At 39.6% G+C, this 12,248-nt stretch overlaps 2 protein-coding genes across 2 annotated transcripts; one reads left to right on the forward strand and one right to left on the reverse strand.

The window, feature by feature from the left end:
• The first annotated feature begins 476 nt into the window (after positions 1 to 476).
• On the forward strand, positions 477 to 5,077 carry atp5l (ATP synthase, H+ transporting, mitochondrial F0 complex, subunit g). Its single transcript, XM_044371713.1, has 3 exons — positions 477 to 619; positions 995 to 1,155; positions 4,893 to 5,077. Exons 1-3 carry the CDS (start codon positions 568 to 570, stop codon positions 4,989 to 4,991), a joined length of 312 nt encoding a protein of 103 aa, XP_044227648.1. The 5' UTR covers positions 477 to 567; the 3' UTR covers positions 4,992 to 5,077.
• Positions 5,078 to 5,620: 543 nt separating this feature from the next.
• On the reverse strand, positions 5,621 to 11,310 carry ftr82 (finTRIM family, member 82). The gene is made up of 7 exons (XM_044371368.1): positions 10,460 to 11,310; positions 8,896 to 8,991; positions 8,501 to 8,734; positions 7,868 to 8,027; positions 7,717 to 7,773; positions 7,443 to 7,511; positions 5,621 to 7,351 (listed from the first exon to the last, which is right to left on the reverse strand). Exons 1-7 carry the CDS (start codon positions 11,048 to 11,050, stop codon positions 6,831 to 6,833), a joined length of 1,728 nt encoding a protein of 575 aa, XP_044227303.1. The 5' UTR covers positions 11,051 to 11,310; the 3' UTR covers positions 5,621 to 6,830.
• Between the last annotated feature and the right edge of the window lie 938 nt (positions 11,311 to 12,248).

The raw sequence follows: 12,248 nt of genomic DNA on the forward strand, positions 1-12,248 counted from the left end.
GGGTAGTTTTTACAGCTTAAACAACAGTCAATTCAGTCAACAGCCAAGTCAATTCAACAATAAGAAATATAGGTAGGTCAAGGAAAGGTCATTTGCAACAGAATAAGGCTAGGTCATTCCAATTTAAACACAGTATAACAGGAAAGCACCCAACCGGTTTATGTGAGCACTGTCAGGCTGAGGAGACTATTATGCATGCATTCATAGATTTTACTAAGTATCAAGAAAGACAATATATGAAGGAGGAACCTAGAAAGAGTGGAGTTCAGGAGCTCAGCATTAAAACTTTAATGAACCTGCCAAGTGGGCCGAGCAGTAGAGTTTTCTGTGAGTTTATTAGCCAGACAGGATTAATAGGTAGGATTTAATCTCTGGTCCACACTGAAGCAGAAGGTGGCGGTAATGCACCTAATGCGCTGGTTTCCCACCGTCGTTAAAAGCATAAAGAAGAAGAAGACGCAGCCGTAGTGTGTTTCTGTGCAGGCAATTGTGTGGTCAGCTGCAGTCCCAGGTCCTTCAGCTGGAGGTGACATTCAGTCGGCCAGCAGGAACGATTAACGAGTTAACATGGCACAAGCTGTGCAAAAACTGGTCGCAAAGGTGCCCTCCCTGGTCGGCGGTAAGTAAATGTGTTGTTTTATTATTCGTTACATGTGTTCAACAATGGATAACTGCATTATTGACAGTATAATCTGCAGTAACAGGACATAGCTAGGCCAACAATAGCGCCCAGCCTTCAATTGAATGAGACGGCAGTAATGTTGGTTTCTACTGTTTGTTTGTGCTGTCTTTTAACATTTTGTGTAGCCTTTTTAACATTTTGTGTCGTCTTGGTCCCTTTGATTAAGTTGTTTTTTGGCTGGCTGTGGCGGGTGACTCATACTGTTTACACTCTTAAGTCATATAGCTGAGCGGCTAATGCTATCAACCAGCAGCTCAGAGCAAAATTTAGCCCAAGCAAATGGAAAAATGAGCTGTATTTGTTCTCTCTCAGCCGCTGTCACCTACTCCAAACCTCGGCTAGCAACCTTCTGGCACTACGCCCGTGTCGAGCTGGTCCCCCCGAGCCCTGCAGAGATCCCCAAGGCCATCGAGGGAGCCACAAATATCGTGAAGGCTTTTCAGTCAGGACGCCTAGGTCAAACCACAGTGAAGGTGCGTGTGTTACTGCCAGACACACTTGTATTTAAGAACAAGAAATACGTTATTAATCCCGAGGGAAATTTAAAGATCCCCTCCAGACTTCTAAGACATATAAAAATACTCTGCTTTGATTTATAATTTGTGTCTGATATGTTTTTTTTTTTTCACTAAAAGTTAAAATTACCTAGTTATAAATTAAAATTACATTTATTCTTTCTCCCTCATTTAAAAGCCCAGAATTTCTGAATATGTAAATAGTTAAATTTTCTGAAGTTTAACTGCTGAACACAAGATGTCTCCTACTTCACCGTAAAGTCCATTCTCAGTATATGTCCCCTGAGGCATCAAGTTTCCACATCACACTTGTGTAAAGCTACGTTCACACTAGTACGTTTTTATTTTAAAATGATGTATTAAAATGAAAATGATCTCCATCCACACAAGCGCTGTAGCACTGTTTCAGAAATAATTGCAGTCCATACTAACATGGACATAGCCTGAAAACGCATATCACATGACCATGCACGTACACTGGGCATTTGCATGCTGGTGTAAACAGGAAGCAGATTGTCTACTCTGTTGGTTGCCTAGTTGCAGAAAATACTACGGAGGAAGAACAGCAGTGTTGAAAAGTAAGACCAGAGATTTCTTCGCTTGGACTGACGATGAGGTGGAACTGTCTACTGAAAGTAAAGGCGGACACGGTGTGACTAATTAGACCCAATCAGGACGCAAATGTAGGTGTCTGCATTATTGTTCTCAAAAGTCTCAGTTTCTGTCCGTCCAGACTAAAACGCAATCCCAGATTTTTCAAACTAAAACGGGTCCAGCAGCCTTTTCCAAAAGTCTTTTAGGGTTTGGAAAACGCCGGAGTATTCTGGATCCTAAGCATAAATGTAGCAAAAGTTATGCATTCTAAGACGAAAACGTATTAGTGTGGATGTAGCATAAGTTGCATACTTGACCAGGATCAGATTCCAAAATAGTTGTGATGTCACAAATCCTGCTTGTAGGCACGCCCCTTAAAATCAGATTTTCAATGAGCTCAGAAACTTTCGCAAATGAATGTGAAAACAGCCTCCTAGTGTCAAACTCTGCATGTTCATCATTCTGCACAGTGAAGCTCAAACATTTAACGATAACATCACACACACAACAGTAGAATAAAATAAAATAGTTGTGTATGTTTGTTTTGGAGAGGAGGAGACCTCTGTGGATAATTCGGCTCCCAGTAAAAACCTCCTGATCGATGAACACTGAAGTAATCTTAACCCGGAGAAGCTGGATGTGTAACATTGAAGACAACAACTGATCCCACGCTACTTCACAATGTCATCAAACTCTGTCTTTTGTTCTTGTTTTGATTGAGAGACCCCTAGCAGCAGAAATTACATATTGTGTGTTTAAATGGTAAAATAGAAAAGGTTATTATACATTGTGCAGTAATTATATACATACTATATAATACATTTATGTATGAAGTGAATGTACCTCTAAACCAATCTATTTACTAAAGGAAGGGATGTTTGTATGTATGTCCTTGGCGTATCTCTTGAACTGTTCATCTGATAGACTCCACACTTGGTGGGTGTATAGTTGGGGAACAGAGGTTGTGCAGTATCGAACTTTTGTATGTCAGAGAGACCAGCATTGAGGCGTGATACGAGTCAGAGAAAAGTTCTTTAAAAAGAGAAAACTAGACAGCAAAAACAGAACTTTTAATCAAGAATAGACACTCTTACCCCGTCTCTAGACAGAAAGCGTAGTGTTAGCAGCACATTTAGCAGATCAGCAGCAAGCGACTACACAGGATGCATTCAGGTACATTGTTGAGTGTGGGTCTCCCATGTTTTGGAAGCGCTCAGAGCCCAACACACAATGACTGTAATTATGCATGTAAAACGGAGCAAATACTTCCACGGGCAGTTCAAAATCAGTTTGTCTCATTTACTCTGAGACTATGGCAATTGTGAAGCACCACTACAGTCAAAGCACAAATCTTTGGAGTTAACATAGCCTGCCCAGCACATTTAGCAGATGAGCAGCAGCACGTGAACCGTTGTGTCTACGCAGGGGGTGTTCAGGTACATGGCTGATCGTAGGTCACCCACGTTTTGCAAGCACTCAGAGCCCAATACACACTTATGGACCCGCATAAAATGAAGGAAATACTTCTCACAGGCAGATCAAAACCAGTTTGTCTTGTGTGAAGTGCCACTACAGACAAAGCACAAATCTTTAGAACAAACATACGGAAAATGAACGATCTAAGAGCCCAATATGATTGATCCACTTTATTTTAGGAAGCACGTTATTTTATTTTTAAATGCAGCCCTTATTTTACTTAACATGGGAATAGAACATGTATGTATATATACTACTAGTAATTACTTATATTTACTTATAATTTTTAACATCTGTGTATAATAGAATGTTAGTGTCTTTCATGTTGTTGATGTGTGTATATACTCATTCACAACTCAAATCAACTGTAATCATTTGTCTATGTGCTGAAGCAATCGGCCTGTTCTAAACAGGCACATTTTGAACAGGCACTGCACTAGTAATTAAAAAAAATTACTTAAGATCAGATGTTGGAATTATGTTGATAAGCATTTAAAATTCTGTTCATAAAAGTGATGTCAGATTGTAAAATGAAGCCTTGCATCAGTCTCCGCAGTTTGTTCAGTGTGTGTGTGTGTGTGTGTGTGTGTGTACTTTACTGTATATATCCATCATTAGAAAGCCCAATACAATTGTTTTCCCCTAAATTTGTTCACAGAACATCAGGTTATGGTAGCTGTATGTTTTATTTAAGACAACTTGAGCAAGATAGTTTCTGGTATCCAGTGGTGGAATGTAACTAAGTATATTTACTCAAGTACTGTACTTAGTACAGTTTTGAAGCGCTTGTACTTTACTTGAGTATTTCCATTTTGTGCTACTTTATACTTCTACCCCACTACAGTTCAGAGGGAAATATTGTACTTTCTACTCCACTACATTTATTTCACAGTTACTAGTTACTTTTCAGATCAATTTTATATTTGTAAAACATGTTAAACTGTTAAGCAGCTTGCTGATTAAAGTTGTTGTCTTTAATTGCAACTGTCCTTCATGTTAAAGGTTCACTAAAAGTTCACTTAAATGACAAGAACATATGTCCTATAGCAATGCAAATGGATTTGGTTTCATTTGTTAAGAGTTGTTAGTTATTCAGTGCAGAGATTTGGACAGCCCACCCCAGTACAATTTTTGTTTGTGGTGATTGCAGCACTGAGAAATAACAAACTGTATGAAAGCTGCAGCTGGTCTTCTGGTTATTTTCTCAATCAATCATTTTATCATTTTGTCTATAAAATGTCAGAAAATAGTGAAAAGTGCCAATTAGGATTCATCAGAGCCCAAAGAGATGTATTCAGCTTACACACTGATTCAATTTAACACTCAAATATATTATGTTAACTGTTAGAGTTGACAAAAGCATCGAAATCAAAAAGTATTCAAAATCCTCAGATGTGAGAAGCTTGAGAGGCAAGAGGAAAAATGAGTGAAATTATTGATTTTCAAATTGTTTCTGATTAGTCTTTGAACAACAAATCAATAAAACTACTAATTAAATACTCCTAGGTAAGCTTTTCATAGTGGACACATGAGGTCAGGTGTATTCATCAGTATTAGTCTTGTTTTATTGTTAGTCTATGTTGTAAAAAATAAATGCTTATTTAAGGCTAATTTGTTTCTTACAGGATGCTCTAAGGAACGGACTGGTGGCCACTGAAGTGATGATGTGGTTCTACATTGGCGAGTGCATCGGCAAAGGAGGCATTGTTGGCTATAATGTCTGAGTTTTGGACTGTTGTGCTTTTTGTTTTCTCTTGAGCGTTGTATGCTCAACTTCCTGTAAAATTCCTGGGAACCAATAAACAGATGTCTATTGTTAAAAAAAAAAAAGTGTTTTCTGAGTCCTTCATTTCTTCGTGCAACAGATCATAATGTTTGGTTATATTCTTACCTGCAGCTATATTACAAAATGTAATTTTTTTAATAACATGCATGTATTTAACAATGCATTTGACAAATACAAGCATACAGCTTATAGGAAATATGAGTAATAGAAATACTTTTTCCACCTAGGACACTTGCATCCAGTAAATTAGGTGTTTCAGCAAAGTTAACAACACAGTGCAATAGGATTTTTTTTTTTCACAGAAAACATTATGACATGTCACAGAACAGTAGGAAATGCACATGTCAATCTAAAGTCTTATATTCTTACTGCACATATATGATATATCATTGAAGATTAACAGTGTTGCTGATATTTTGCTGGTCAAAATGGTCATGTTTTTATTTTAGTTCAGTTCCTGTAATCAACCAACAGAGGGAGCCGTGAGTATTAAGTAGAGTTTATACTGTTCTGTTCCAGCACAAGTGGCTTGGTGATTAATAGATAATAAATGGGGTGGTTCACATACCAGTTTAATCCTTTATTGAAACAAAGGTTCAAATTCTATCTCTGTTGATACAGATACTTTTGACCTCGCCTTTGTAAAAGCACAAAGTAAAAAAAACATCAAATAAGTGGCTCTGTTTTCTCATTTAAGTACCTACATTTAGCAACATAGATAATCACCATTTTTCTAGTTCTTATGTTTGTATATAAAAATAGAAAAATCATCTCAAAAACACAATAATTAATCCATTCATGTAGCTCTTTATTTAGAACTATCAATGAATAATTTTGTTACAAAACAAATCTGGATAACAATTATACTCTGGTTGTCCATTATATACTGTAAGTAAACATACACAAAATTAAATAAGGGTTAGTTCAAGTGGGGAAAAAATACTTAGCAACTGATTTGATGTAACAACTGTTAGATAATGTCATAACATGAAAAAATCAAATGACAATGAAATATTCTTCTGAAATAGCTGAAATCATAATGATACCTGTTAATGTACATACATGAACATTATTATATCACCTATGACCTTCTTAAGAGTGCAACATATTTTAAACTCATGATGCAATAGTATTGGCCAACAATGTCATGACTTATCGTAAGAAAATGTTCCTCTGATTATCTCAGGTTACATTCATCATGACTCACAATTACATCATCACTTGAAATACAGTACCAGTCAAAGTCTGGACACACTTTGTCATTCTAATGAATGGGAAGGTATGTCCAAATGTTTGACTGGTACTGTATGTCATGTCCATTATGAAGTTATTAATGGGGGTTAATGGAAAAATGTGATGTTGTAACTCTCAAAACATACTACATTTACAAGTTAAGCTGATTTATTACATACTAACATGTTATTACATTATCCAGCAGTTATTATCAGATACTAAAAGGGTTAACACTTCTCTTGATATTGTACTTGTGTGATTATGAAGTAATTATTTGAGTAGTAATATCTTAGAAAACTATCCTGAAAAGTAGGATTTTACAGCACAATGCAAAACTTAATATGTGATGTTAAAAAGAGTTTTAAAAAAACAGTATATACACATTTGGGAGAAACATTTTCCTTCAACAATAAGTGACATAACTTCATCAATGTGGTTTGGTACAGTTTCAAATTATTGCAAAAATATATATTCCAAAAGTGTGCTGTATGTTATAAGAAACACATAGAAAGTATTCTCAGATTTTCAATGATAGCTCAGATGTTCACTTGACATTGCAGATCTTGACTGAGGTTCCAACTCCAAAGCCTGGATAGATAGGCTCAACAAATGTGGTTTCAAACCTGTGCAGGAGGGTCATGGTGCTGCTAATGCTATAAAATGCCAGCACACCTGCAGTGTGGTCCAGGTACACGCCTAGCCTGGGGGAGTGGGGGCCGTTGACAGGTTTGTCCACGCGGTTGTGCCAGGCAGAGTAACCTGAGTCAGAACAAAGTAGACTCCAGGATTTGTCGTTGTAGCCCAGCAGACACAGTGAGCCTTTGCCCTTTCGGCTGATGCTCTTGTAGGCCACTCCAATGGAGAATTCCCCGCTCCACTCGATCTCCCAGTAGAAGCGGCCTCCAGACAGGCCCTCTCGGCACAGCACCTGGGCAAAGCTGTCAAACCTCTCTGTGTTGTCTCCGTAGGGCTGCAGGTCCCTGGTGCGGATGACTTTTCTGCTGTTATCAGAGATGTACAGCTCCTTATAGGCCGTGTTAGCGTCCAATTTCAGCTGGCAGAAGTCTGAAGGAAGAAAATCAATACATTTTTATAGTATTAATTGGATTAATAGGGTTCAATTGTAATATTTCAAGTATATACACCAGATACTTACATTTTACAAAGTCAGCTCTGCTCTTTGGCTCTGGAGGAGTGTTGTCCACAGTCATTGTCATTTCCTTGACTGCAGATGAAGAAGCACTGTGTTAGGACATTGTGAACTGCATACACCCACACACATGCCTTCAATTCTTTTGTGTTTTTAACCAGATTTATGATAGAATTGCTTCCTGGTTTGCTTCCGACAATTTATGCTGACTGCACTACAAACGTAATTAATGTTTAACCTCCTACAGTCGTATATTGCTATAGGACGTGGCAGCACTCACCTCTGCTCCTTCTGTCCAATGTTCGACTTTCTGTAGTGTAGACTGGAACCTCACTCACTGTAAGGCAGAACACATTCATATTTAGACAATGTTTTTTTGTGTTTTATGTCCATCATGTACAAGTATTGTGTTTCTGCTGCTAAGGTCAGACCTGATTTGGAGATCTTAAGCAGCTCCCCTCTGCCAAACTCCTCAATGCGTTCCTTGATCTCAGCCACAGCTTTCCTGACAGCCCCAAAGGAGAAGTCAGGGTTCACTGTCACTCGGGGTATGAAGCCATCGTCAGTAGGGGTGCACAGGTAGTTGAAGTTCTGAGTGTTGACAAAAGAAAATCACATTGTAGAGGACACACTTGTTGATCCAAATGATTATATAGTCAAATGCTATTTTGTCACAAACAGATTTTTCATTCAAATCCATGTGGACCTTTTAACAGTTTTAAAACTCATCACTTTAGAGCTTGGTTCACAGTGATAGGAACATCAATTTCACTCAAAGCACTGCCATTGATTTATTCATCATTTGTTTATGCTTGATTGTTATAAAGGATTTGATATGTCTTCATATTGTTATGATCCACATAGAAATCTTCTGGTAGTAATAAGCCATTTTATTGAAAAGTGCACCCATATGCACTAATTAGTTCAATGTAAGCTATTGACTGGAATCTGACCCAAATCAGAATAAAAATGCAATGTCATGAGAACAACATCATACTGTGTGAAAATACTATTTGACATTGACATAATTCAATGGCCACTCCAGGTATATTTGACTTTGTTACCTGCAGGAAGTGGATGTGGTCCTCAGTGCTGTACAACTGCTTCAGGCCAGACTCCTTTTTCTTCAGTTCATCGATCTCTTGTTCCAGCCGCTCGATCAAAGCTTCGGCCTGGTTGAAAGCAGCCTTCTCGTTGATACCGATCAGCTTGGTCACCTCTGACCTCATCCTCTCAATGGAGCGAATCATGTCCTCAAACATTTTCTGGCTCTCCACCATGGCTCTCTGGGCTGAGTTCTGGACGGGATACTCAGGATGTCAGTGTTTTTACGGAAGGAACTGCCACTACAGTTTGAACTGTGATGAACTATAGCGATGTCTGACTTTTTGAATGAAAAACCAGACAGCTGGATGGTAGAAAGGCACAATATATTATCAACATAGAATTCTTACTGTACCTTCAGTGAATCTACAGCAGTCTTCAGTTCCTCCAGCTCCTTCACCCTCTCCTGGCATTTTTGTCTAATCTCAGCTTGGGAGACTCCCAAGAGTTTCTGTAGAATAAAGGAGTATTACATAGCTGCTTATTTCGGTATCTTTGTTAAACATGCACTCTCTTGCAGAGTTCCTTTAATTTTCTTTGCAGTAGTACAACAGCTCATCATGAATTAAATATTTATATGATTTACAAGATGTATATTAATAAGATGTAGTTGAATGCTATGCTGGTTTATTGTACAGAATATAAAGGCTCATATTTGTTGGTTCAGTAGAAACATTCATTCTCATCAAGGAATATCTGGGGAGTCTGTTTGGCATGTTTAATAAACCCTTTTCAAAGATTCTTCTTAATACGGCCAGCTTTTATCTCAGAGGGAGAGGTGGGGGGGAAATCTGTAATGGAATTCTGGCCATGTCAGGAATGTGAATCTACCGCTGACTGACTTTTAAAGAGATGTTTCAAGGTGCACGCAGCACTGACATGCAGAATAGAGGGCTTTTCTAATTCAGCTTTTACTCAAGCCCACTAACCCATTCTTCAAGATAAGCTTGAGGAATGCGGGGAATCTAGGGAGGGAGGGGGGGTGAATATGAGAGGGGGAGGGGAGAGAGAGCGGGAGACGGAGTGAGATGTGTGAGACTCAGGTTGTAAATCTTTGGGTGAGAGAAACCAGACTCCCCGTGTTGCAAAGAACACAGGAAGATGAATTATTACTTTACCGTGCCCTTAAAATCCTTTAACCCATATTCCTGTCTGTCATAAAAACACCTCTTCTAAATTACTCATACACAGAAACTATAATTGTTCTCCACAATGCAGATTTATAGTACAGTATCTGTTTACATTCTTATCTACTCTACACTGTTTTACAGACAACGTGACTGGTGAGTCATTTGAATGTGTACGACTTTGGTTTGGGATTGGTCATGAGCCGTTGAAGGCCTTGACTCCCTGACATTCCAGTTTCACTACAGACTCACTCCCACAGGTGGGAACCGACACAGCAGAAGGAAGTCTACTGTTTCTGTATATCTATCCCACAGCTGGAACACTGCATTCTCTGAAAAGCAGCTTTCAAATGCGATAACTAAGACACTCCCCTGGCATCCACACAGCTAATCAGAGAGCTGCATTTGTTTTGGCGGTGAATGCCTGCCAGGGTAGCTGATAGTGTTGGTGAAATGGGTCAAAGTACAAGCGCTAGTTGTAGTGCAGGGGCAGGAGTTGGGAAAAACACCCTTCCTGCTTGTTCTCAAATCACTCCAAAGGCGATATATCTTTTAATGTATCAACTACTTCCCTCTTTTTTAAAAAGTATATCTCTCTGAAAAACTTTAAAAGTTGAATTCTCAATGACTTTGTGGGAGTTTCACCTTCTCTTGTGCAAATGAATGCACTGCTTATCTGTCTGACAAGAAACACACACTTTCATTTTCTGAAAGTGACCAGTACTACCTCTGTGCTTTTAAGCGTTTAGTTCACTGAAAAGAGCCATTTACACAGACAGGAGGATTTCTTACCTGTTTCTCGCCCCTCTCTGCCTCAGCAGAGACAATGTCATGGCCCTTGTGTTCACTGACTGTGCAGATAGCACAGATACACATCTGGTCTGTTCGACAGAAGAGCTCCAGGGATTTCTGGTGCTGTGGGCAGATCTTCCTGTCCAGGTTTCCCAGCTCATCCACCAACTTGTGCCTTTTGAATGTGGCTGATTCATAGTGGGGCTTCAGGTGCTTCTCGCAGTAGGATGCCAGACAGTTCAGACAGGACTTCACAGCCTTTAATTTCTTCCCGGAGCAGAAGTCACAGGGTACGTCACTTGGCCCGGCGTAGACGTTCCCCTGGGATGTGTTCAGGTTGAGGTTCAGACCGCTCTTCTTGATCTTCTCAGCCACCAGACTCAAAGTGGCGTTGGGCCGCAGCACAGGCCTCTGGGTGAATGTGATCTTACATTGGGGACAAATGTAAATCCCTGTGTAGTCAGCCTCATTCCAGTAGCCGCTGATGCAGTCCATACAGAAACTGTGGCCACAGGGAATAGCCACAGGGTCCTTCAAAAGGTTCAGACACAGGGAGCAGCTGAAGTAATCTGGAGAAGTGTGATCAGCCATGGTGATGGACTCAAAACACAGTCAGACCTGCGGAAGCGGAGAGAGAATGCCAGGAGCAGATAGAGATTTCGTCGAGTGTGCCTGGGAGCCCGCCCTCAAAAGTGTGGTACAGCCTGCCAGAGACAGGACCTACTTGTATTTCTGAATTCCAGAGGTTATTGATTGAAAGCAGACAAGGCCCTCCCCCCTGTGCTGTGAGTATATCGAGCCCTGCCCAGTTCAGATAAGCAGGTTGAGCAAGAAGGGAGAGGGAGGGAGAGAGAGAGAGGGAGAGAGAGAGAGAGAGAGAGGGAGAGAGAGAGAGGGAGAGAGGGCATACAGGCAGGAGAGGAGAGAGACAGAGAACAAACTGAAAGAGAAAGAATGAATGAAATGTGAAAAGTATAAGAAGTGACAAGTAACGTGCTATAAAATGCTTCCATTTTCCTCACAGTTTCCTTTGCTCTCAAATTTCTCATGTGGCTCATCTGTGGATGAATTGCGCACACTTCTCTGCAGCTGTATTTCCACCTATTGTTGTCAGACAGAATCGCCATTGTCTTAAACCGGTTATAGTTTGACAAACACAAATGCAGCCTAAGGTACTGCAGGAATTTAAGGGACCACCCAATAAACAAACACAGACACTCTGAACTCAAGCAGTTTCAGAGTAATTTCAAACATCCTTTTATCACCAAAAATTTGTTTAGAAGTTTAACTTGCTGCAGGTGGTTTTTCATAGAGCAGCTAGAGTTCAGAGTTGTAGTATTTACACTTTGACTTGTCAAACCAGTCAAGTCACTTTTGCAGGTCAATTTGTAACTGTAGATATGTAGACAGCAGCTGTTTGTACAGCGGAAAGAAAATATTCATTGAAACATGCATGTGCACATGAGCATACACAAACAGAACATTCCTGAAAGATCCTGGTGCATTGTTGCAATGAATGTTTTACATATTTGTTTGCATGCTACACTTGGCGTTTTTTCATTCCTACAAATGTCTGTCATGGTTACCTGATGTTATTTAAAATCAGCTTGAGGCAAAAACTTCAGAGTGTCTCTGCAACATGAGGTGTCTGCTGACATCATAGCCTGTCATTAGCATTTCAATTAGGCCTACACTACTGGTTTCCACCAAGACCAATAGCTCATTCACAGTATTTTGTATTTTTCTGTCTGTCTCTAGCTCAGGATTATTTTGAAAGTCCCTAAACTTT

Source organism: Thunnus albacares, chromosome 13, assembly GCF_914725855.1.
Source record: "Thunnus albacares chromosome 13, fThuAlb1.1, whole genome shotgun sequence".
Classification (NCBI taxonomy): Eukaryota; Metazoa; Chordata; class Actinopteri; order Scombriformes; family Scombridae; genus Thunnus; species Thunnus albacares.